The sequence below is a fragment of the Palaemon carinicauda genome, chromosome 6 (genome assembly GCF_036898095.1).
Source record: "Palaemon carinicauda isolate YSFRI2023 chromosome 6, ASM3689809v2, whole genome shotgun sequence".
NCBI lineage: Eukaryota > Metazoa > Arthropoda > Malacostraca > Decapoda > Palaemonidae > Palaemon > Palaemon carinicauda.
In genome coordinates, this window is record NC_090730.1 from 66,617,491 (window position 1) to 66,644,696 (window position 27,206).

At 39.8% G+C, this 27,206-nt stretch overlaps 1 protein-coding gene across 11 annotated transcripts in view; it reads right to left on the reverse strand.

Moving 5' to 3' along the window:
• Nucleotides 1-27,206, reverse strand: part of Plc21C (Phospholipase C at 21C) — a 935,201-nt gene that overhangs the window by 445,397 nt on the left and 462,598 nt on the right. For 8 of the 11 annotated variants that reach the window (XM_068375234.1, XM_068375240.1, XM_068375241.1 and 5 more), the window contains 3 exons: nt 17,039-17,203; nt 12,237-12,492; nt 11,630-11,659 (listed from right to left, as the gene is read on the reverse strand). In XM_068375234.1, coding sequence (XP_068231335.1) covers nt 11,630-11,659; nt 12,237-12,492; nt 17,039-17,203 — 451 coding nt within the window. The remainder of the gene's footprint in view (nt 1-11,629; nt 11,660-12,236; nt 12,493-17,038; nt 17,204-27,206) is intronic. The other 3 variants (XM_068375236.1, XM_068375242.1, XM_068375238.1) reach the window with 1 other exon arrangement.

Genomic DNA, 27,206 nt, shown 5'->3' on the forward strand with positions numbered 1-27,206 from the left:
CAGCAGAACCTGTTAATGCTGCTGTGTCAGCAATGAATCGAGAGGAGGAATCGTTTAGTGCTGAAAATAACAGTGTGTCTGTTTCTGCTGCTACTTCTAGTGCTCGATGTTTTTTTTGTGGGAACAACCGGCATCCCCGAACTCAGTGTCCTGCTAAGGACGCAGTGTGTTTGAAATGTAAGAAGCAAGGACATTATGCTAAGGTGTGCCGCTCTGTGAAACAGGCGAGTGGCTCTTCTAGCCCAAAATATTCTTCAGCAATGCTAGCTTCTATAGTGGGGGCCTCCCCTAAGTGTCTTGAAAAATCTATAACACCTCTCAAGCTTAATGGTAGCCCTGTCAGTGCCCTTATTGATACTGGGAGTTCGGACAGCTTTGTGCGTCATAATTTAGTAGACCTAAACAAACTAACTATGTCTCCAGAGCATGGAAAAGTCTCCATGGCTGATGAATCCCTGTCCTCAAACATCTTAGGTCTGTGCAGTGTGGACTTGGAGTTAAAAGGAGAGACTTATCACGGTGTTGAACTCAAGGTGTTACAAAGATTATGTAGTGATGTGATTCTAGGCCATGACTTCCTGAGGAAACATTCTGGTCTGGAAATGGATTTTGGAGGAGAGAAACCTCCTTTGAAGATATGTTCACTAGGTGTTGTTAAGGTGTCCCCTCCTTTCCTTTTCAAGAACCTGACGCCAGATTGTAGACCAGTGGCTAATAAGTCAAGACTATACTCCTTGAGTGACAAGAAGTTCATTGAAGCGGAGATTGAGCGTATGATGTCGGAAGGAATAATAAGGCCCAGCAATTCTCCTTGGAGAGCTCAAGTGCTGGTGACATCAGGGGAGAATCAGAAAAGGAGGATGGTTGTAGATTACTCTCGTACTATAAACAAGTTCACTGAGCTTGATGCTTACCCCTTGCCAAATATCGACGAGATGGTGAACAACATTGCACGGTACAAGGTGTTCAGTACCTTAGATCTGAAAAGTGCTTATCATCAGGTTGCAATAAGAGAAGAGGAGAGACCGTACACTGCATTTGAAGCTGGGGGTAAACTTTACGAGTTCAATCGCATTCCATTTGGAGTGAAAAATGGAGTGGCTGCTTTTCAACGTGTGCTTGACGAAATCCTTAAGAAAGAAAAAGTAGGTGGTACATTTGCTTATGTAGACAATGTTACTGTGTGTGGTGAGACAGAGGAGGAGCATGACCAGAATTTAAGAGGGTTTTTGAAGGTGGCTGAGGAATACAACCTGACTCTAAACCACAGCAAGTGTGACTTCAAAGTCAGAACCATTAAATTACTTGGGTATTCAGTAACGGATGGGGAAATAAAACCCGACCCAGAACGCTTGCAACCACTGTGGAATCTTTCATCCCCAAAGGATGCAGCTTCTCTTCGCATGACCATGGGATTGCTTGCACATTACTCTAGATGGATCCCAAACTTTTCAGAGAAAATCCGCCCTCTCACACAAGCCAATGGTTTTCCTTTATCTACTGAAGCACTGCAAGCTCTCAGGAACTTGAAGAAAGACATTGCTAGTGCTGTGGTAACAGCCATTGATCCCACCTCTCTTTTCACTGTGGAAACAGACGCCTCAGGTCATGCAATAGCAGCTACTCTGATACAGAATAATCGCCCAGTGGCTTTCTTCTCCCGCACTCTCACTCGCAGTGAACAGGGACATTCTGCAGTGGAAAAGGAAGCTTATGCCATAGTGGAGGCATTGAGGAAGTGGAGACACTACTTAATTGGACACCATTTCAAGCTCATCACGGACCAGTAAATCAAACAGTAAAATAAAGAATGACAAAATAGCAAGGTGGAGAGTTGAACTCTTATGTTTTCACTATGATATAGTATACCGTCCAGGAACAGAGAACATACCAGCTGATGCTCTCTCCCGCATCTGTGGTGCCACTACTTCTGATAAACTTCGAGAACTTCATGAAATCCTATGTCACCCAGGAATATCTCGTATGATGCATTTCGTCCGAGGGCGGAATCTACCTTACTCGATAGAAGAAGTGAAGAAAATTACCACCTCTTGCCAATTGTGTTTAGAGCTCAAACCTCGATTCTTCAAATACTCGGGACAACTGATCAAAGCAACCCAGCCATTCGAGAGGCTGAACTTAGATTTCAAAGGCCCAGTTCCCTCTCAATCTAGAAACAAGTACTTCCTCACGGTTGTGGATGAATTTTCAAGGTTCCCTTTTGTTTTCCCTTGCGCTGATATGACCACTCGAACTGTCATCAGTTGTTTGGTGCAACTATTTGCTTTGTTTGGTATGCCAGCATACATCCACACTGACAGGGGTGCATCTTTCATGTCTGAAGAGCTGAAGGATTTCCTGATGAAGAAAGGTGTAGCTACCAGTCGCACTACACCTTATAACCCTAGAGGGAATGGTCAGGCTGAAAAATATAACGGAATTATATGGAAAACTCTAACATTGGCCCTTAAGACAAGAAACCTTGATGTGTCCCAGTGGGAAACTGTTCTCCCAGATGCTCTCCATTCTATACGCTCCTTGTTGTGCACTTCCACGAACAGTACTCCTCACGAGCGCCTTTTCCTGCATAGTAGAAGGTCCACCACCGGCCAATCGTTGCCTACTTGGCTTATCCAAGGAGGACGTGCTCTCCTGAGACGCCATGTAAGACACAGTAAGAACGACCCCTTGGTGGATGAGGTTGAAATTGTAGAGACGAACCCTGAGTATGCTCATGTGAAGCTTTCAGATGGTAGGGCGACTACGGTTTCATTAAGACATCTTGCTCCTATGGCTAGTGACTACAGAGAAAATTCAGATGCTGGGGATCCTGCACCTCAGTCCGAGGTTCTTGAGGAATTGTCAGTTGCAAATGCTCCCCAGGAGATTGCACGTGGTTTCTCCCATGTGGATACTGCTCCTCAGAATGACACTCTTCACGAATCACGTACAGTGCCTCAACAGGTAGCCTCACCTCCTCCCTCCACTTCGAAGGTCAGAGAGAGTGAGGCAACCTCCAAAGTACCTTCAGGATTACTCCACGTGAACTTAACTCAGAAGGGAAGAATGTGGTAAAAATAAACCTGTTTATATTATCCTGTTGTTCATAAGGAGTGTTGTAATGTATGTACCTTCTTAGTTAACACAAATGTTTATTTATGTTTATGACTGTCTGATAATGTTTGTTTTGTTGTTTGCAGTGTGCAACTGCAGTGGAATTGTTAATTGAATAAAACCTTAGTTCTGGATACACCGGGTTTACTTCATGGTGTATTGGCTAAAGCTGGGCAATCACATCACACACTGAATGACAGTGTGTTTCTGTTTGATTGCATGCTCATTACAAGGTTACTTTAGTTAGGTAACTTCTAAAACTAGTGCTTTCATTACCTTAATGAGTCTGGCTATAAGAAAGGCAAATATTATAGTGGGTTATTTGTATTCAGTGAAAAACATTAGTTAAAAATTAGAAAAAGTTTAATTCATAAATCATACTTCACAATTATGTAGGTGATGTTACATAGGCTATACCTTTCGTCCATGTTTCTCTATATAGGTACAGTATTACCTTGTCAGTTGGAAACAATAAGGTTTAAATTAAGTGCTCCTAAAATCTTATGATAAAACCATCTTATAAACCTCTACATTTAACCCTATTGTTGTGGATAATAGTCTTTAAATTGTTATCACTACTGCATTACAAAAATGGCTGTTATTTTAGTTTAATTTTGTCTCTTAAGTCTTTATATATTTACTGTAATTAAGGTTTTCCAAACTGGTTTTTACAAAGTATTGCTGTTTGTGGTTAATTATGTAGGAATCGTTCTTGAAATGCCTTCCATTAGAATTTCTATAAAAGAGATTATTTCTAATGTTATAAAAGGCTTACTTTTAGTAGAGAAGAAGTCTATGATAATTGATTAACCAAGGAATGATAATGGTAGTGAAAATCCAGCCTTTGATTTTGCAATAGCCTAACAAGTTTAGTTTTTAAGAATTTAATGTCATTAACACCTTTAGTGGAAATATTTCAGGTATAGCCTATACTATTTTAAACTCCCGGGTTAACTCTCTTAAGTGATGAACTATAACTGCTCAAGTGCACCAATCAGTAAGGGTTCTGACAATATACAGCACCTCCCATCAAATTTTTAAATAGATTTTGACCTTTCTGCTCCATAACCCTTCCAATCCCATAATTCTAGCCACTTTTTTAGATACCTAGAATTTGTGGAGCAGAAGACCGTGATGGTAGCCAGGATCCTTATATCCCTCCTCTCGCTTACAAAAAGTGCCTCTAAACAACATTTCATCTCTAAAGTGCCAATACGATGGTCAGGATATTTTATCACTCCTCTCAATAAGAAGCTCCTTTTACAATGCTTAATGTTATGTGGTTGGCGTGGCAAATAATATAATTTTCTTGGGTTAATGTTTTTTCCTTTTGAACTATTCTGTTAAAGATTTTCTACATCTCTTCGATTATATCATGTTTGAATGGCTGTGTAAGTCATCCGGTTCCAAGCTCAGCTACTAACTCATCTCATGTTTTTCTCCTGCCAGGTAAATGTATGGATTAGTACCTCACTTACAAGTCTCTTCATCTCATACCCTTTAGTTCTCATATGTAGTAAGTAGGCAATAAAAAAATTTAGTAATGTCTTTAAAATTGATTATTAATGATTAATTATTAAAATTAGTCTTTACGATAAACTATTCAATCTTTCCAAACAAGTTACTAAAGGTATTTAGTTTTTTTGAGTAAGATATATAAATTTATTATCATAAATTCAATGTAAGATTGGTAATTCAAATTCTCATTTGGTGTTCAAGCCTTCTATCCCACTACACAAATTATTGCCAGTCAATTTATGAATTATAATCTGTTTCCTGACATTGAACAAGTTAGCAAGGAAATTTTAGATTATTATAACTAATACCTTATTAACTTCTTTCACGTTTTTTGATGCATGAAGTATTAATAGATACAGAGGACTAGTTTGAAGATTTTTACTTCAAATATTAGTTAATCTATTTATTTGTTACTTTAAGTGACAAGCTACCTAAATTAAGTTAACTCCAGATAATTAGTTTGAGATATTTATTACCCCTTAATAATATGAAATTAGAACTGGTGGTATGACAGACCCATCGTCACTAGATGGCAACTGGAACCAAGGGGGGTTAAAGCTCACCCTCCCTGTACCGGATATGGGAGTTACTGTTAACTTGGAAAAATTTGAAGAAATTTGAAAACATTCAAGATTTAAATTCAATTCTGGATTATCTGCCCTTTTTTCAGAACTAGTTGAGTCTTAAAAGGGCTTCTGAGGTTACATCAGCCTTTATGTCTTTAAGATTAAGGCACAAGTATGTGCTGCAATAGTGGGACAGTCTCTAAAGTGCAATCTTTCTTTTATTTCCTCCCTAGTTTTGGGGCCTGTTGTAGATGTAGATGCAACTGCTCTGTTGAATATTGGAGCTCATATCTGTCTATTGCTCAAGATTTGTTAACAATCGCTGCACTAGTGTGCATATGAATTGTTTTTCGGTGATCTTGACACGCATTCTCTGTCTGTCTCGCACCGGGGACAATTCTTATTTTAGAAATCTTGTGAGGGGTGTATAGGCCTCCCGGTCCTCTGGAAAGTATGTTCATGAACAGATTAAATTTCTCAGTTTAAATCGAAAGTTCTTAGTTTAAATCAAAAGTTCAGCTAAGGAAAAAGGCAAGTTCTTCCTTGTGAATGGTCACTTCACCCACCAGTATGTCTAGAAATTTGATATTGGGCAATGTCACTGAACAAAGATAAAAGTGTTTTTTTTCTTCTGTTCTGTATCATGTAACATACAGGGTTGATGCCCACTTATATACTGGAAAAATCTAGATATTTACACAATCACTTTATTTGCCATGATTTACCAGGTGTGAAACGAGGTTCAGGCTCTCTTCAAACAGCAAAATGACTCTAATAACTCATTCTGGCAACAAATGGAATGATCCACAGATCTGTGGCCTCTGTTGTCAAAGTGCCCATGAAGGTTGTTGTACAAACAGATCTAGTCATACAACCCATTCAAAGGTGATTCATTCAAACCCATTTGTGCTTCATCTAACCATCTGCAGACTATCCACTACAATTTCAAAACCTAGGATTTTTGCAGTCTTGACACATTTCTTCAATAAGCTCTGAAAGACAGCCCACCATTGTTCCATATCAAGGACACTGGTATGTTTATTTTTAATAGTGCCAATCTAAGAATTTATCCATGATTTGAACTAGCTGGTGTAATATTGTTAAAAATATTTATGTTGTCCTTTTATGAAAAGAATTTCTAATCTCAACCTCTAAGGGATTTAAATCAATGATCAATTCTGTACTTAAGCATCTAGGATTAGATCAATCTTAGATACTATAATACATACATATACCAAGGTGCTTCCCCCAATTTTGGGGGGTAGCAGACATCAAATAAATGAAACAAGAAAGGGGACCTCTCCTCTCTACATTCCTCCCAGCCTGACAAGGGACTCAACCGAGTTCGGCTGGTACTGCTAGCGTGCCACAGCCCACCCTTCCCCGTTATCCACTACAGATGAAGCTTCATAATGCTGAATCCCCCACTGCTGCTACCTACGCGGTCATCTAAGGCACTGGAGGAAGCAGCAGGGCCTACCGGAACGGCGTCACAGTCGCTCGCCATTCATTCCTATTTCTAGCACGCTCTCTTGCCTCTCTCACATCTATCCTCCTATCACCCAGAGCTTTCTTCACTCCATCCATCCACCCAAACCTTGGCCTTCCTCTTGTACTTCTCCCATCATCTCTTGCATTCATCACCTTCTTTAGCAGACAGCCATTTTCCATTCTCTCAACATAGCCAAACCACCTCAACACATTCATATCCACTCTAGTTGCTAACTCATTTCTTACACCCGTTCTCTCCCTCACCACTTCATTCCTAACCCTATCTACTCGAGATACAGCAGCCATACTCCTTAGACACTTCATCTCAAAAACACTCAATTTCTGTCTCTCCGTCACTTTCATTTCCCACAACTCCGATCAATACATCACAGTTGGTAGACTCACTTTCTCATATAGAACTCTCTTTACATTCATGCTCAACCCTCTATTTTTTACTACTCCCTTAACTGCCTCCAACACTTTGTATCCTTCATTCACTCTTTGAGGTACATCTGCTTCCACTCCACCATTTGCTGCAACAACAGACCCCAAGTACTTAAACTGATTCACCTCCTCAAGTAACTCTCCATTCATCATGACATTCAACCTCACAGCACCTTCCCTTCTCGTACATCTCATAACCTTACTCTTACCCACATTAACTCTCAACTTCCTTCTCCCACACATCCTTACAAATTCTGTTACTAATCGGCCAAGCTTCTCTTCCGTGTCTGCAACCAGTACAGTATCATTCGCAAACAACAACTGATTTGCCTCCCATTCATGGTCATTCTCGTCTACCAGTTTCAATTCTCGTCCAAGCACTCGAGCATTCACCTCTCTCCCCGGTCCATCAACGTACAAGTTAAACAACCACAGCGACATTACACATCCCTGTCTCAGCCCCACTCTCACTGGAAACCAAAGGTACTATAATGGATGTATTTAATTCTTTTAGTATTAAAAGACCTCCAGTAATCAAGTCTATTTTTTGGCTTTTGGAATTAGTTTTATAAGATTTAAAAGGTTTAATTTTTCAACAATTAGAAAATCTTTTACTTTTAGATCTCACAGCTGAAATGTTTTTCCTATTGGCTTTGGCTGCAAGATAACTGCATAATAAATTGCAACCAATATCTTTTAAGGTAGACTTTGGGAGCACATTATGATTTTGTCTTGTTTGCCTTTCTTCATTGCAAAAAAAAAAATTAAGAATAAGAGTCTGCTACAACTTTTACCCTTTCCATCTTTGGAAATGGTTGGAAGTCTAGTAAGAGCCATTCACTAATCTTATGACAAAATATGGACATTAATTTTCAATGTTGGATTAGAATTCCAAATCATCCTCTGTCCAAGAATCCAATGTATTTTCTAGCTGTACTTGTAGTGGCAGATCGATCCCAGACTAGGACCATGAGTTTAAGCTGTTTGCTGGGGAGGGTACTGCTGTCATTGGGCACGACAGTGGGGGTTTGGGCTTACCCGACTGACATTCTGATGTGCATCTCTTCAGATGATACTGGAACTGATACCAGACACTTTAGTTAAAAGTTTGGTTAAGGAAACTCACAAAGAACTGAACCCAAATCTCATAAAAAACTTGAATGTTAAGGTTCAGAATATCAGGAATAAACATACATCTCTTAATTTATGCAGATATCTTTCTTTGGAATGAGTCTTAGCAGCAGCTCATTGACATAGCATGTTTGTTGGTGTTCCATAAATGTTATCTTGAAAAATCCTGGTTTTCCTATTAAGATTACTGGGCACTAGGTCCTTTAGTGACTGCTAATGATATGATCGTTTAACTTTTTGGAGCTCAGTTTATTAAAAATTTTCCTATTTTCAAAATATTTCAAATATCTTTAGAAGAACAATTAGAACTGTATTTCAAGGAGGGATGTGGATTATAACCATTAATCTAGACCAGTTGAGTCTTGAATTTTAATTATTTCATACTGTATTTCAAAGTATATTTTGAGATCATTTGTCAAAAGTAATCTACATCAGTTTAGTAAATCTTAACCAAGGTATATTGCTTTTAATTAAATTTATCCTATATCATTCCTTCACTGGTGTCCCACTTCCATCAGTGTGTGGGAGTCAGTAATATAATTAATAATAAAGTTTATTTCCATACTCACCTGATATTCATATAAATGCCCACAATCCTCTCCACTGAGACTTGTGATGTCAAGAGGACAGGAAAAAGTGCGACTTTGAAACTGAAATAACAAAAGCCCTGGCACTTTGCTTCTTGCCATTAAACACTAGAATGTCCCATTACTGTACTTTGGTAGAGGCAATTGTCTATTGAAAGGAAAGAAAATGAAAATTCTTTCATTTTAATTTTGGGGATAAATGTTGAAAAACTGAGCTTTTGGAGAAGAAGCAATATGAAATAACAAATTTCATAATATCAAAATTCTGTTTATTGAGATGTAAGAATACTTTTGTTTGTTAAAATTTTTGTACATGGTTTAAATAAAATATCACTTATACATTAATTCATATCTAATTTTTCTTAAACTAATGTTAAGTAAAATCCTTGCTTATTATAAAGAAAAACAGTGCTTTCCATATCTTTGATTAGTGAAATTCAGCAGCAAAAACAAAATTCCCAATACAGAAGTTTAGTCAAAGTAAATTAAATTTTCAATAGCTCTGATCTAAATCATGTTTACTGTTCCATTCAATTAATGTTATGCATCTCCATTTACAAAGACCAGATATCTAAACAGGGAAAAAGCTTTAAACACCTATGAGGACCTCACTTCAAGCATTTACGTATATTAAAGGAACACTAACAAAAATTAGTACACAGAGAGAAATCTTACTAAATAGCAACATAACCATATTGTGCCAAAGTTCATTTAAAGAGGAGCACAACAACATTCTTATGGACTTTTTTTTTTTATTATACACAGTAAGACTATAAAAGGGAACATTAGGCATATACAGAAAGGTGCACAACTCTTTTATAGGACATCCGAAATTCATTAAGTTTAGGGGAATTCCTATAGACAAAAATATCATGGTGAATGAGTGCCCACTTGTCCCAAGTAACCACTCAGATACTCATGACTATTTTAACACTAACAACACACACACTACTGCATATTCAAAGATAAAATTTGATAGAACACCACATGAAAATGTGCGACGCTTCATACAAACTTTAGTCTTACATAATGGGGCATTTTCTTTACTGAGTCCTTTTTAGGATCAAGCAGGTACATATAACTTAAGACCAGAAAATCTTGTTCTCACTGTAATATTGCACAATGTGTCATTCTGCAAAGGTGCATCTATAGTTATGCTGTGAGCCAACAAAATCCTGATTATCGCTAAAACACCTTCAAGATTCATGACGGATATGAAAAGCTAATTTGCCATAAGCAGACCCATTCTTCCACTACACACTGGTTTCAATTACTTATACTATGCCATACTGATCCAAAAAGTCCAACTTTAATGACATAATAAGCAAATAAAACCTGCTCCTAAGCTATGAATAAATAGTCTATCAAGCAAGAAATCATTATCCCTAGTAACAAATAAATACTATTCATTACCATTAAATTAAGAGAGAGAGAGAGAGAGAGAGAGAGAGAGAGAGAGAGAGAGAGAGAGAGAGCCTTACTTATTGCCTAATTCTATGTTTGGGTTCCCCCAGGGCCCTCAGTGTGAGGTACCTCGTATATCCACAAGAGAGTTGCTCATGCATCTTCCGGTGTATTTTGCATCTTCCAGTCCTGGATGGTCTGGGATGCATCTAAGGTGTTTATGAGAGAGAGAGAGAGAGAGAGAGAGAGAGATGGACTGGGATGCATCTTAGGTGTTCATATATATATATATATATATATGTATATATATATATATATGTATATATATATATATATTTATATATATATATATATATATATATATATAGAGAGAGAGAGAGAGAGAGAGAGAGAGAGAGAGCAGAATCCCTCCAAAAACATCTGGAGACAATGCAAAATAATACAAACACTGTCAGCTTTTCAAGACCTTCCTTGAAGTGAATGGTCTGTTTTCTTCCACTGTATATTGATTATAAGCAGCATCTAAAATGCAATGGTTTCTGGGAGTGTCAAATATCATGAAATAAAATTTTCTCAAAATTATGACTATTACATTACTAGGTTAGTCCTGGAGAACTTTGATGAGGATAACCTTTAATTAAATAATTCTTTACTTTTCTAGGTAAAAACATGAGACTACTGCTTAGTCCTTAATGTGTTAGTATCTTCAGAAAGGTACCAAATCACCAACTTAAGATAGTAATGTGCTGAGTTTAGGGTGATGCTGATTTCTATAAATATTCTACAGTGTACTTACCGCAAATGCTACATGTCTCTTCACCTAAACATTTACTAGTCTAGCAAGGGTAGTAAAGAAATAGTATAGTACTTTAAATGGGCTGCGCTGATGGAAAGAGTACTTTGCAATTGATCCAAGTAAAAAATAAGCTGTTATCATATATCAACCATCAACTTGGTCATTATTAGGGATACAATATTGGCCATACTATCACAAACAAGAAGAGACTTATTTAAGTGTGGTTTACTCGTCTATGAAAATGACAAAAATGCAAAACTGCAGTAATGAAAAATGAGCTCTTTTGCAAGGTAAATCAGTAAGATGACTGTGTAATCTGCAGCCCTGTACCCACAAAAGGTTTGTACTCTGCTCATCCTGTAAGGTAATGGCACAAGACTTGATACCATTAATAATACTGTACTAGCTATCACTAGAATAATTATAAAATTAACTTAGAAATTTTTTTATTTGTCATTAAAAAATAACCTCACAAATTAAATATTTGGACAGTATATGTAATGACATCAAATCTGTAACCCTACACATACGGAGTGTCATACCAGCTATAGAACTACACATCTGCATTCTGTTCTTACCTATCTGCCTCGCCACCAGATGGGGAAAGGCTGGTTTAGAAATGACTATCATTAGCCAATTTAACCCTTTTAGTTCATTTTATAGGAACATCCTACAATTAGTAAGGAACACCTGATATTTCTCATTTTTTACAGAAAAAATGGATAAATATAAATATATATATGAAGTCACAATAATATAAGGACAAATACTGAAAAATATGCCTAACAGCCATAATTTCTAAATATTTCCTTCAAGAGAGATAGTCACAAATTTAACATAAAAAAATACTTACTACTAAATTGGCAGTATATATATATATATATATATATATATATATATATATATATATACATATATATATATATATATATACTATATATATATATATATATATATATATATATATATATATATATATATATATATATATATATATATATATATATATATATATATATATATATATATATATATATATATATATATATATATAAGCATGAATATTACCTGAAACATACTCATGATCTGTGTTTGTTGATATGATACTGCAATTATGAAACTTGAAAATTCCATGATCATAACCCATCCAACAAAGCATCTGATAAAGTGCTAAATAACACTTACCGTTAGCTACTTCATTTTCCTCTTCTGACGACTCCCTGGAACCTTCTTTTTCCAAAGGCGGCCTTGGAATTTCTCCATTACCTTGCATCTCAGCAGGACGCGCTTCCCCACTATGGCCAAGGTCAACATGGAACTGGGATTCTCCTTGAGTAGGTTTTTTATGGTGATGGTGGTGAGTTCTGTGTTTTTTCTTGTTTTTAATTATTATTTTTCTCCTAAGAGCTGATGGCGGTGGAAGAGGTGCTCCAGACTCAAGCTGTTGAAAGAAAAATTACTTCTGATACCTATCAAAGAACCTTTGAATTAAAAAATTAAATTTCAACTCAATGATGTTACTTAATATTCCATATACCATAATTTCAATATGTTTACACTATCATTCCTCAGTGCCTATGTATCACCTATAGTTAAACAAAATTGTCATTACTGTAAATTTAAAGATTATTTATAAAATTAGCTTGTCTAGCTCTTTGAGATTCTAAGATTTTCAAACGGCATATGAGGCAACTCAGACTTTTTCAGCTTATGGACATAACAGTTACTTTTAATTTTCTCTATGAAGTACATTTATATAAATAAAACAGAAAGTTTCTCTGTTTGTCACAATTTGTAGCTCAGACCGATGACTTTATTCCCTCCAAAATATGTGCAACAGGGCCTCTAAGAACCCAGTTACTTATATAGGTTACAAAAATATTCAACATTTGCATCCTGAAAAAATTTTGTGTACAATAAAATAAATGGCCTTTGCATCTGTCATATTGGTCTCCGCCATAGAAAAACTTTCGCTGTCCTGGTGTTATTGTCCATCCCCAAGTACATCTTCCTATTACGTGGTTGGAGCTGGGACTTCTCCAGGTTCAGGATTACCCCTAGCTCTTTGCAGAAAGCCAGGAGTAGATACCTCTACATTCTCAAGATTTCCTTTGAGGAGGAAAATAACTTATGGCATTCCTAAGTAATAAGGTTGGCCAAGGCAATAGCCCCTCATTGAGATAATGATAATAATAATAATAATACTTTCAATACCTGTCCCAGCAATTTCTTCCTCTTCTTCTTCCTGTACTGCAGGTTGAACTGGGGGGGGGGGAAATCAACTGATCTCCCAGTTTGTTTACAACTGGATACAGGGGCTGCTGAATGTGTGCAGATGACTCATTTTGACAGTAGATGTACTACTGCCTACATTTACTACACAAGTTAACTTGTGATGAGTTAGTGACAGAGCTCACTAGAGAATGGAGCCCACAAAATCACTGTCTTATAGAGTGGCTAGGATTGCAGCAATACAAGGACTTAGCAGCAGAAAGATCTAAGGTAACTGAGTAATTCAAGGCTCTACAAGAAGCTATCAAATCAGTACTGCACAACAAACTTTCAGAACCCTTACTGAAAGAAGCATTATTGATACTAAACTCAACTTGGGAGGTTAGGTTAGGTAAAGCAACCGGCAGTTAGAATCAGAATTATTGCTTTTAAGAGACAACTTAGTAGACTTTTGATTTCAACAAAAGAAGCTAGCAAAGTCAAGAACTTTTGAAGGTCATCACTATAAAAAATTTGGCTGATTATATGAATTATCTAAAGGTCAGGGTGTGGAATTATTGCCTTTATTTTTGCTATAATCAACTACCCTAGCTTCCCCTGGAATTTCCTCTGAATATAGGTGGCTCCTCACCATTCAGATCTCAGTATTGATAGGGTTTCTTTAACTTTGCTTGACTCTCTTAAAACTTTAGGTGTGATTCTCGACAGCAAATTTACATTTGAGAAACACATTAGGTCTATGTCTTCTTCAATTGCACAAAAAAATTGGCTTATTGAGAAAGTCTTTTAAGATTTTCGGTGATCAATCTAATCTGAAGAAGTGTTTTAATTCTTTCATTCTACCTTGTTTCGAGTATTGTTCTCCTGTCTGATCTTCAGCTGTTGATTCTCATCTTAATTTGTTGGACAGACACTAACGGTCTTTTGAATTTCTTATTCCTGATCTAGATAATAATCTCTGGTACCATCATTCAATTAGTTCATTATGCATGTTGCATAAAATATTTCATAATTCTGACTATCCTTTACATTCACATCTTCCTGGACAATTCCATCCTGTTCATAATACTAGGCAGGCAGTTAATTCTAATAGCCAGGCCTTCTCCATCATGAGGCTCAATACTGCACAGTATTTTAGAAGTTTTATTCCAGCTGTGACCAAGTTGTGGAATGATCTTCCTAATCGGGTAGTTGAATCAGTAAAACTTCAAAAGTTCAAAGTTGCAGCAAATGTTTTCATGTTGAACAGGCTGACATAAGTCTTTTAATAGTTTATATATGACATATCTGTTTTGACGTTGTTACTGTTTTTAGAATGATTTATTGTTAATTTGTTCTCACTATTCATTTATTTCCTTTCCTCACTGGGCTATTTTTTCCTCTTGGAGCCCTTGGGCTTATAGCATCTTGCTTTTCCAACTAGGGTTGTAGCTTGGCTAATAATAATAATAATAATAATAATAATAATAATAATAATAATAATAATAATAGGTAGTAGGTAGGCCAAGGCACCAGCCACCCATTGAGATACTACCGTTGGAGAGTTATGGGGTCCTTTGACTGGCCAGACAGTACTACATTGGAACCTTCTCTCTGGTTACGGTTAACTTTCCCTTTCTATACACATACACCGAATAGTCTGGCCTATACTTTGCAGATTCTTCTCTGACCTCATACACCTAACAACACTGAGATTACCAAAACATTCTTCTTCACACATGGGGTTAACTACTGCACTGTAATTGTTCAGTGGTCACTTTCCTCTTTGTAAGGGTAGAAGCTTTAGCTATGGTAAGCAGCTCTTTTAAGAAGACACACTATATTTAAACCACTGCTCTCGTCTTGGGTAGCGCCATAGCATCTGTACCATGGTCTTCCACTGTCTTGATTTTGAGTTCTCTTGCTTGAGGGTATACTTGGGTACACTATCCTATCTAATTTCTCTTCTTGTTTTGTTGAAGTTTTTATATAGTTAATATAGGAAATATTTATTCTAATGTTGTTACTGTTCTTAAAATATCTTTTTCTTCTTTCTTTTCCTCACTGGGTATTTTCCATGTTAGAGTCCCTGGGCTTATAGCATCCTACTTTTACAACTAGGGTTGCAGCTTAGCAAGTAATGATAATAACAACAACAACTAAATGCAAAGCTTCTTTGGTGTTTTAAACCTTTAACTTGATCGGCAACCATTATTATTATTATTATTATTATTATTATTATTATTATTATTATTAATTGCTAAGCTACAACCCTAGTTGGAAAAGCAGGATGCTATGAGCCCAGGGGCCCCAACAGGGAAAATAGCCTAATGAGGAAAGGAAACAAGGAAAAATAAAATATTTCAAGAACAGTAACATCATCTAAATAAATATTTCCTACACAAACTATAAAAACTTTAACAAAACAAGAGAAAGAGAAACCAGATAGAAAAGTGTGCCCGAGTGTAACCTCAAGCAAGAGAACTCTAACCCAAGACAATGAAAGACCATGGTACAGAGGCTATGGCACTATCCAAGACTAGAGAACAATGGTTGGATTTTGGAGTGTTATTCTCCTAGAATAAAGTCTCTTCTACACTTACCAAGAAGAAAGTAGCCACTGAACAACTAGCGTACAGTAGCTAACTCCTTGGGTGAAGAAGAATTGTTTGGTAATCAGTGTTGTCAGGAATATGAGGACAGAGGAGAATCTGTAAAGAATATGCCAGACTATTCAGTGTATGTGTAGGCAAAGTGAAAGTAAACCATAACCAGAGAGAAGGATCCAATGTAGTACTGTCTAGCAGGTCAAAGGACCCCATAACTCTCTAGCGGTATTATCTCAACGGGTGGCTGGTGCCCTGGTCAACCTACTACATATAAAACATACTTTTCCATGAGACGCACCAAGAGGTAAGTGTACTTTTCATGATGGTTATCTATATCACAGTATTGCCCCTGACATGATATACAAAGAGAATGCAGGTCATGAACTCCAAGCAACAAGCCTTGAACATTCCCATGTGGTAATTGCTAACAAATCTAGGGGAAGACAATTTAATGTACAGAGACAGGTAAACAGTCAGGAGAATGCCTGAACTAAACCGGGATGACAGAGAAACTAAAAACACAAGAGACTCAGGAAAGACATTTCTGTGCATCCTACCACTTACTTCAAGAATGTTCCATTCCCTTAAGGAATGTATTTATTGAAAGGAAAATATGAGAAAATTTAAATCTTTAAAAAATTTTACAGGTAAATGTTTAAACTGAGCTTCTAAAGAAGCAGTATGAACATCAGGGGATGTTCTTAGAAATAACAGATAATTTTCCTTTTTTTCTTGGATGAAATCAATATTGAGTGTAGCTTTGGGAGCAAAGCAATATGAATATCAGGTAAATATAGAAATAATATCTATCAAAATTCCATGTTCATCTCATGATTACATTAAAGTATAGTAGACTAAGTCGTAGACTAACCTAGAAAAGTAAAAAACTTTACAAGGGCTTATATATATAAAACATCCTGGCAGCCACCACCCTGCAAGCTACTTGAGTCGAGGTTTTAGTAAACAAATATTCTCCATACAAGGTAGACATAACTTACCCCTACATGTTAAATCTTTGTACAGTACATGAACTTTTATCAGAAAATATGTTTTGCATGATGAAAAAAAATTCCTATTAATTTTGAGAAATTCAAAATTAAAAGTTCTATGGATATAAAAATAATTAGCAGTTTAATTTCTTAATGACCAAGGCAATACGATACTTACAGTATATTGATCTAGCGGGGAATCTAACAACATGTCACCAAAAAACTCCCTGCAGTAACTGGCAATTTTGGCTTGTTGTCGTGGATTGCAGTGATTTTCAAAAGACAGAATCACAGGCCATTCTGAAGTTTTGAAAGCTGATTCTGCAATACACTCTATAACTTCCTGTAAAGAAGAAAAATAATCACATTAATACATGAAACACATCATATGGATATGAATGACCACTTGAAATGCACCTTATGAAAGAAAAAAATCATGTACAGAAACAGAAATTGTCCACGATAAACTGGAAAACCTAGTGTTCTAGAAAAATTTAAAATAATCAAAACAAATTTTCATAAAATTATTCATTTCAATACAGTGTACAGTAATACCTCAGTATTTGACCATAATAAGTTCCAAAAAAAAGTCGAATACCGATTTGTTTGAATACCAAATCATTATTTCCTATTACAAATGAAGTAAAAGTGAATAATGCGTTCCAAGCCAGAGTTAATTCATTAGTAGCATGACATATGTAGCCTATTCGCATAAAAAAGTGATGCAGGTATGTAGTTTTTTGGGCTCAGGCCATGTCTAGCTAATGGAAGGGTTCCTAAAGGTAGCATTCTAAGGGATATTTGCTACAGTGATACACCCATAGAATTAAAACCAAAGGTCTCCAGGATTCCAACTCCTGGCACAAGTATCCAATAAAGGATATCGTATAATATCAGGGGACGTATTTTTAGATATGACACGGCAATCTTCACCCGGATATATTTAACACTTCGATGTAAGGGGGAAGAGTGGCAAAAAGGAAGAGGTGCCGTTCTAGGTACTGTACCTGGTGGATCCCCTTCCCTACTACTACTGTGACTCCATTCCTATTCTTGTAACCTGCTAAGAGTGTGTGTGCTCTCCCTTAGCCCGGTGTTTTTCAACTTTCAGAATTTTTCTCAGCATGCAATCATCAGCATCTTCGTCATCTGGAAAGTTGAGTGTTCAATCTTTCCTTGGTGTAATTTTGGTCTCACTTTTCACAGTTAAATTCATTAATTTAAGTGTTTTGGCGAGCATTGCCGATGCCAGAGGCAGCCATTTAACGACTGCTGTCGCCCCTTATTTTATTGCATATTATCTAGATAGTCTGGCGACCCTTTCCTGGCTTCACACTAATATGCTAGCTATTTAGGCAATTTATATAAGATGTGATATTGCATGCATGAATTTTAACTTTTTAAGTTATTGATCGACTTTACTTCAACATATTCGTGCCGGAGCCCCGGTGGTACTCGGCCTTTGCCGGGGTTTCTACCGGAGCATAATTACCTTTGCTCGTATATACGTTTGTAAAGTGTTTTCCCGTTTAGCCTCCATCTTAATCATTTCTTTTCGATTCTGATGAGTTTATGTATTCTCTCGAATCTATGGAGTATTCCAGATAAGTTATGATAATTATTCTCTCTCTGAGAGAAGAAGCTAACCCCTTCCTTCCCTCTATGAGTGGTGCCGCCGGCATAGGCGGCTGTCGCTGTCTGTCCTCATTGCTGTCGAGAAGAACGATGTTCTTCCTACCTTCGGCTTTGAGACAGACAGTGACATACTCAGGGTGCCCTTGTCTTGCCGACGGCAGTGTCATCAGCACGAGAAGTCATACTTCCCAGTTCATTGTTTTGAGGAGGGCGACCTGGCCTGCCGCCGCCTCTTACGACAATGAACTATAAGACCCTAGACCCCTCCCCCTCTGTCATCTTGTGACGGCGTGTCGTCACAAGATTCTTTCGCTGGTATTCTGATAATAACCCCGGATTGCCGGGACGGTTGCGTTACCGGCAGGTGTTCTGCCGGCAGCAGTTAGAGCCTTCATCTCGCTGCTGCCTTCTCCCTGACTTTTCTCCCTTGATAGGAAGTTGATAACAATGAGGGAGGGCTGAGACGTCTTCTGGCGGCCGTCGGCATGAAACTTGATATACTTTGAAAGTCCTCAGCTCTTTCTTGAGTTGCCATTTGCATTCTTTAGCCGGCAATAGCTTGTATGCAGATGGGTGGGAGCCAGAATCTGCCAGATTCTTCCCCCTTCCATTGGAACTTTCCCTCTAGAAGGTAGATTGTAATTGGACATATAATCCTCTGATACTTCCCGGTATTATGTCCATTCATAATAGTGGGAAATCCCTCTTCTTTAATCTTTCTCTCTTTCTTTTGGTTAGCACTATCAGGTACTAACCTACTTGCTGGCAGTCTACTGAATACTGTATACTGTAATTATACAGTAGTATTTATGTTTTCTAACATATCCTGTGTTCCCTATCGCGGATGATTGTAGAGACCACAATCTTTTATTGAGGTTGAGTAATCCCTCAACACCCAGATGGTTTTCCTTGATCATCTGGGATTTACTATACCCGATCTGTATTAATACAGTACTATTGGTGTATGATGTTGGTATAAATTACTTACTAACACTAACTCTAGTTTCTATAGTTTCTCTCCCTTGTAACCTTCCCTATAAGGGAAACTTGATATTATCACAGACGGAAGTCTCAACAATAGTCTGAGAAGAGAATTCACTCAGATATATGTCTTTTCTTATTTCCCTTCGAGCTTACTATCCTAAGCTACCATATACAATAGTGATTACTATTGTTATTATATAATGCATACTTTATGTATAACTGAGATACAAGACGTTATACTCATGGAAAATTTCTCCTTCTTTACAGGTTGATCTTGGGGAGAAATGTGGAGCAATGTTCTGCAACCACAAGGGGAGGGACTTCTGTGGCCACACGAAGTGTAGGTCTCATGCCCCCTGCTGCGTCACCACAGGATTCCTGAAGTATTGGGACCCAAAAGGTTGCACCATCTGCTCGACGTTGCTAACCAACGGCTTCAGAGAAGCCCTTTAGTTACCCAAGAGACTAGGGAAACAGCCAGGGATACCCTTCGCAAGTGGGTAAGGGGATTCCAAAAGAACTCCCCGGGACCATACCTACCCAACGACTCCCTAAGGCGTATATTGTTCCCCAAGGCTCTTCCTAGCATGGTGGTGTCCCAGGAACAGCTTCAATCTCCCTTCATCCACCTGAAGGTTAACTCTGACACCAATAGGACCGTAGAGGACATTGACATCCAGCAAGAAAGGATGTCAGAAGTGTCCTCCGACACAGAACAAGACCTGCTGCACGGCATCCCTGAAGAGGACGAGGATCTTCCCCTCATGGAGGAAGAGGAATCCCTTTCAATGGCGACTGAAGACCCCCAGTTTGCTTTGGCTGCACACCAGTCATTGACATCGACGTCCTCTGCACCAACTCCAGAACCTGTTGCTCAGGCCAATGCGAGTGATGAGATTCTGGCGTCTCTCAAAATCATAATGGAGTTGTTCCAACAGGAACAGAAGGCCATGCAGGAGTCGTTAAGACAGCAGCAAAGGACCATCTCCCTCATTGCTCCAAAACCAATCCCTGGAGGTATGCAGAGTACATGCCCATGATGGATGGGAAACTGTTCGTTTCTGAGAAGCTGGGAGCCAGACCTAATGAGGACCTCGAGTTCTGGCCTAACTTCTCTGCTTATCCCGAGTGCTATGTGAGACTGCGGAATGAGAGTGCGACCCAAGAAGAAACGGTCCCTACGGAAGTCAACGTGTTTAAACACGATAAGACGCAGGCCACCCTTCTGAAGACCCTGAAGGGATCGGAATATACTAATTCTAAAGTTTCAGCGCTGAGCAAGAAGCACCCCACCTTTCTTGCCCCTCCCTCGATCTCCTTTCCCTTTACAGAGAAAGCGTTCAACTGTCGTCGAGGCTGCTAACGAGGGGAAACCCTGCCGGACTTTGGAAGAATGCAAGTCATTCTCCCTCGCACTGCCTACTAGTGAAGGAAAGTGGAAGGATGTCCACCTAACCTTCTCCAACTCCAAACTAGACCAGGAGATCGCTGGACAGCAGTTCAACGAGAACCTTCCTAAGTTGCCAGACCATCTTCTGAAGAAGGAACAGGAGTCGAAGGAGAGACTTGCAGCCTCTATCTCTCATCAGAACTGCTTGGATTTGAGTGCCAGCAAGCATAATGCCCCAGAAATCTTCCTTTTCCTAGCCAAGTCTCACATGGGTACCCTTGTGAAGGACTTCTACGTTTTCCTCAGGGCCAGGAGAGCTCTCAGAGAGTTTGTCCTGGCTGCAGCGACCATCCGGCACGAACCACAGAAGTTGATTACCTCGAACATCTAGGGTAAAGACCTCTTTCCACAAGATCTGGTCCAAGAGGTCATTGCGAGGGCAGCAACAGAGAACAGGAACCTTCTCTAAAAATGGGGTATGTCCTCAAAGAGGAAATACTCTAAGGAGGGAGGTCCCAACCCAGGAACAAGAGGGCAAGGGGACGTCAAAGACCTGCGCAAGTTCCCACTATGACCACGACCACAGTGCCTCAGACCACCTTCCAGATGGTCCCTCAGCAGCTGGTAACTCAGTCGCCTGTGTTCAACCCTACCTTTGAGAAACAGTCGACTTCCTTTCGTCCCAGCCAGAAAGAAAAAGATTCCAGGAGAAGTTCTCCAAGAGGTAATTTCTCTCGGGGCCGAGGAGGACGTGGCCGCGGAGGTAAGTCTGCAGGACCCTCCAATCAATGCAGGGTTTCAGGTAGGGGGCAGACTCCATCATTTTCGGGATCGTTGGACCTTTGATCCCTGGGCTCACAGCCTAGTTACGAATGGACTCGGGTGGAAATGGAGCAGAACTCCACCCGGTCTAAACTCAACAAGTTCATCAAGAACAAAAAGTTCTGGATGCTTACTCTGCAACACATAAGGACCCTTCTGCCAGAAGGGGCGTTCACGGTCTCAATAGACCTGGCAGATGCTTACTGGCATCTCCCGATGAGTTGCCTCTTCTCCCCCTACCTAGGATTCAGACTACAGAAGAAGAAGTTTGTCTTCAGAGCAATGCCCTTTGGTCTGAACACAGCCCCAAGGATATTCACCAAGTTAGCAGACACAGTCGTTCAACGGCTACGCATCGAAGGTGTTCAAGTGATAGCTTACTTAGACGATTGGTTGGTATGGGCAGCATCCAAGATTACTTGTCTGCAGGCAGCTCAAAAAGTGATCCAGTTTCTGGAACAATAAGGTTTCAAGATCAACCACAAGAAGTCTCGTCTCACTCCTGCTCAACAGTTCCAGTGGTTGGGAATCCAATGGAACTTAAAGTCACACCACTTCTCCATCCCATCCAAGAGGAGGAGAGAGATAGCGGGGTCTGTCAGGAGACTAATCCATTACAAAAGGATTTCAAGACGCCAACAGGAGAAAGTCTTGGGCTCTCTACAGTTCGCAGCAGTGACAGACCCAGTGCTAAAGGCACGTTTAAAAGATACGTCAGGAGTCTGGAGGAAATACACATCGAACGCTCGAAGCGATCAATTAAGGTTGACTTCGGCCTTGTTGTGCAGACAATTAAAGCCATGGTCCATAGCCAAGAGTCTAGCGCGGATAGTTCCCCTACAACCACCACAACCATCGGTAGTGATCCATATGGATGCCTCCTTGGAAGGATGGGGAGGTCATTCTCACGACAGGAAGGTGCAAGGGACTTGGTCGCGCCAGTTAAGAAATTTCCATATCAACATTTTGGAAGCTATGGCAGTGTTCCTGACGTTGAAGAGACTATTTCCTCGCAGGTCAACCCACATAAGGTTGGTCCTGGACAACGAGGTGATAATAAAGGTTCTAAATCAACAAGGCTCGAGATCACCTCACATCAACCATGTGATGTTAGCCATCTTCTACCTGGCAAGGAAGAAGAAATGGCACTTATCAGCAGTTCATCTACAAGGGATCCGCAATGTGACAGCGGATGCTCTATCCAAGCGAAAGCCCATAGAGACAGAATGGTCCCTTCATCTTGGGAAAAGCCTGAGAACTGCAGATCGACCTCTTCGCAACGAGCGACAACAAGAAACTATCGCGTTACGTAGCCCTTTACCTGGACCCTCAAGCAGAAGCAATGGATGCCATGTCTCTAGAATGGAACAGGTGGAATTACATTTACCTGTTTCCACCAACCAATCTCCGGCTAAAAGTCCTCGACAAGCTAAGATCCTTCAGAAGGACGGCAGCGGTAGTAGCCCCTAAGTAGCCCAAGAGCAATTGGTTTCCTCTAGTCCTAGAGTTGAATCTGAAGTTGTTCCCACTGCCGAATCCAGTGCTGTCCCAACTGGTCCAGAAGTCGACTGTCTACGCTTCATTCTCGAGAACCAGCAACCTGCATCTCATGATTTTCTCACCTTAGCGGTGAGCAAAAAGTTTGGAATCTCGAAGGATAAAGTGGACTTCATCGAAGAGTACAAGTCATGTTCTACTGGGAGACAGTACAAATCGTCATGGAAGAATTGGGTGACCTTTGTGAAAGAAAGGAAACCGACAGAAATATCGATAAACTTCTGTCTTGCATTCTTCATACACCTCCACGAGCAAGGCCTGGCTTCTACTACAATTACTTCTTGTAAGTCGGACCTGGCTAGACCACTTCTGTACGCTTTCGAGGTGGACCTCTCAGGAGAAATCTTTAATAAGATTCTGAAAGCATGTGCTAGACTCAAGCCTACTGCCCCACCAAAGCCCATCACATGGTCTTTGGACAAAAGTCTTGCACTATGCTTCAATTTTCCTTTCTCCAATCTCACACCATCTCTGTCACATCGAACATTATAGCAGTAACCTAATTGTTCGATGACTTTAAAAACCGGCCTAGTACTTTTTTCTTTTTTTACTTTTTTTTTCAGATGGTTCCATAATTGAGGTGGGTACAAGTTGACCTATAACTGAAGTTAGGAAAAGTATTTTGGATAAGGAATGGACAATTATCTTTGGTAACAGTTTAGAATTATCATAAATTATCATTCTGTCATTAGCGACAGTTTGTTATTGTTGATTAGACGCAAAAAAATATTTTTCCTACTTTGCTACGTATGTAGGAATTTATATGGATACGGTAAGTAAAATATTTGTCATAAAATATTTACTAAAAGCTTTCAATATCATTAGTTATCACTTTGATCATGCGTGTTTAATGCCTTAGTTTGTTTATTATGATCGAAAATGGAGCGTACAGTAAACAAATGGAAGGTTTCCGCTTCAGGCGGCATCTTTAAGAAAAACATTATATAAATGGCATTCATTTAGTGTATTTTGAAGTTCTAAGAAAAATTAAGAAGAACAGCATTGGTAATAATAAAATCATCATACTGTAATTCTAACATACTCTGTGTATCCTTTCACAGTCTATCGTTGGGACCGAATAAAATGTTGAGGTGAAGTATTCCTTCAACATCCTGATGAACCCTTGGATCATCGGGACTCTTATAAATCACCGATTCAGTATTAATATTCTACAAGTGGAGGAGTTAGTGTAAATATTCACTGACTCCAGCTCTACGTACGGGAGTTATTCCACTCTGTATTTTCCCTCACAGGGAAATTAAAATATTAATATTGACGGAGGTCACAGCAATTGCCTGGAGAGGAAACACAGATATGTGTCTTTCCTATTTCCTTTCTAGCTTACTTATCCTAAGCTATTAAATATAATAGTAAGCAATACTATTTCTAAATATATGCATTTATATCAATAATATAAATAACCCTATACTCATTTCACCTTTTCTTTCCTCACAGGAGGAGCCAACGGTGAAGTGTGCAGTCGTGTTCTGCAACCACAAGAGTAAGGACTTTTGTGGGCATACGATGTGCAGGTGTCATGTCCCCTGCTGCATCGTATCTGGATCCCTGTAGTATTGGGACCCGAAGGGTTGCTCCATCTGCTCGGCCCTGATGACCGAGGGATTTGGAGAAGATATCCCTGACACTACAGAGTTAAGGGATACAGCAAGAGAAACTCTTTGGAGGTGGGTAAGAGGGTTCCAGAAGAACTCTCCGGAACCTTACTTACCTAATGAAGCTTTAAGGTGCCCTTTGTTCCCTAAGGCCCAATCCAGCGCGGTTGTGCCTCAAGTACAGGTCAAGTTTCCCTTCATCCAACTGACAGTGGATGCAGATATTAATAAGGCACTGGAAGGCATGGACATCCACCAGGAACGGATGTCGGAGGTGTCTACCGACACTGAAAAGGACCCTCTGAAAGAACACCCTGAAGAAGATGTGGTTCAACCACCTACGGAGGAAGATGGATCCGTGTCGACAATAACTGAGGACCCTCAGATTTCCGTGACGGCATTTCAACCTGTGCCGCCAACCTCTTCAGCCCCAACTTCCCATCCAAATCCGCTGATTGCCAGGATTGAAGTGTTCCTAGAGTCGATTCAGCAGGTGATGGCAGTGTTCCGCAAGGAACAGCAGGAGATTAAGCAAGATCTCAAAGCGACAAAGAAAGAGGTAAGGGAAGTGAAATGCCCTGGCATTTCCAGAGGCTTTACTAAGCCTCTTAAGGTTTCTGATTTACCTCAATGCTCCGAAACCAACCCCTGGAGGTACACGGAGCATATGCCCATGATGAATGGGAAGCTCTATATCTCAGAGAAGTTGGGGGCCAAACCCCTTGAAGATCTTCAATTCTGGCCTAGCCTTTCGGCATACCCAGACTGTTACGTGAGACTACGGGATGAACCAGCGTCCCGTGAGGAGACAGAACCTAGGGAAGTCATCGTCTTCGAGCATGACAAGGCAAAGGCTATTCTGTACAAGACCCTAAGGGGAGCCAGATACATCAACTCCAAAGTCTCAGCATCGAGCAAGAGGCATCTTACCTTCATTGCTCCTTCCTCCAGAGCCTTCCACTTCTCGGTGAAAGCTCTTGACTGTGTCATGAGAGCAGTCAATGCGGGCAAACCATGCCCAGTGCTAGAAGAAGGCAGACCATTATCTCTAGCCAAGCCTTACTGCAAGGAGAAGTGAATGAGATTCATCTAACCTTCTCCGTCTCTAAACTGGATCCAGAGATAGCAGGTCAGCAGTTCAATGAGAACCTTCCAAAACTGCCGAAGCATCTTTTGAGAAAGGAACAGGAGACAAAAGAGACTAGCCGCTTCTTTGTCTCTTCAGAACTGCATGAAAATGTGTGCAGGCCTTACCAATGCCCCAGACATGTACATGGTCTTAGCCAAGTCTCACATGGGTACCCTTGTGAAGGACTCGTATGCCTTCGTCAGGTCCAGGAGGGCCTGTAGAGAGCATGCGTTTGCCGCGGCAATGGTCAAACACGAACCCAGGAAGCTGATCACTTCATGTATCTGGGGCAAGGACCTCTTTCCACAAGATGTGGTTCAGGAGGTCATCACCAAAGCTGCCACAGAGAATAGGAACCTTCTCCAGAAGTGAGGCATGTCTTCCAAGAGGAAATCGTCCTCAGACGCTGGTCCCCAACCTAAAAATAGGAAGACAAAGAAACCACGCAGACCTGCACAACTTCCAACTGTGACTATGGCCACAGTACCCCAAATGGTAGCTCAGCCACAAACCACCTTTGAGATGGTACCCCAACAGCTAGTAGCTCAATCGCCTGCGTTTAATCCAGGCTTTGAGAGGCACAAAACTACATTTTGCCCCCACAAAGGTAGAGGCTCAAAAAGAGGTTCCTCAAGAAACCCCTCAAGGGGTAGAGGAGGACGCGGTCACGGAAATAGATCCTCAGGAACATTCAGCAATGAGAGGCTCCAGGTAGGAGGGAGACACTTCCACTTTCGGGATCATTGGACCTTCGATCCCTGCGCCCACAGCCTAATCAAGAATGGACTCGGTTGGAAATGAAACAAAATTCCACACCCTTTTCCTCAATCCTTCCAACACTCCACCCCCTTATTGGAAGAATATACCTCAGAACTCTTGAACAAAAAGGTAATAAGGAAAATAAAGTCCATCAAATTCCAGGGAAGGCTGTTTTGTGTTCCCAAGAAGGACTTGAACAAACTCAGAGTCATTCTAGACTTGTCTCCATTCAACAAGTTCATTGAGAACAACAAGTTCCGCATGCTTACCTTACAACATATAAGGACCCTTCTACCAAGAGGGGCGTACACAGTCTCAATAGATCTGGCAGATGCTTACTGGCACCTACCAGTCAGCTGCCCACTCTCCTCCTACCTAGGATTCAGGCTACAGAAGATGAAGTATGCTTTTACAGCCATGCCCTTTGGGCTAAACATAGCCCCAAGGATATTCACAA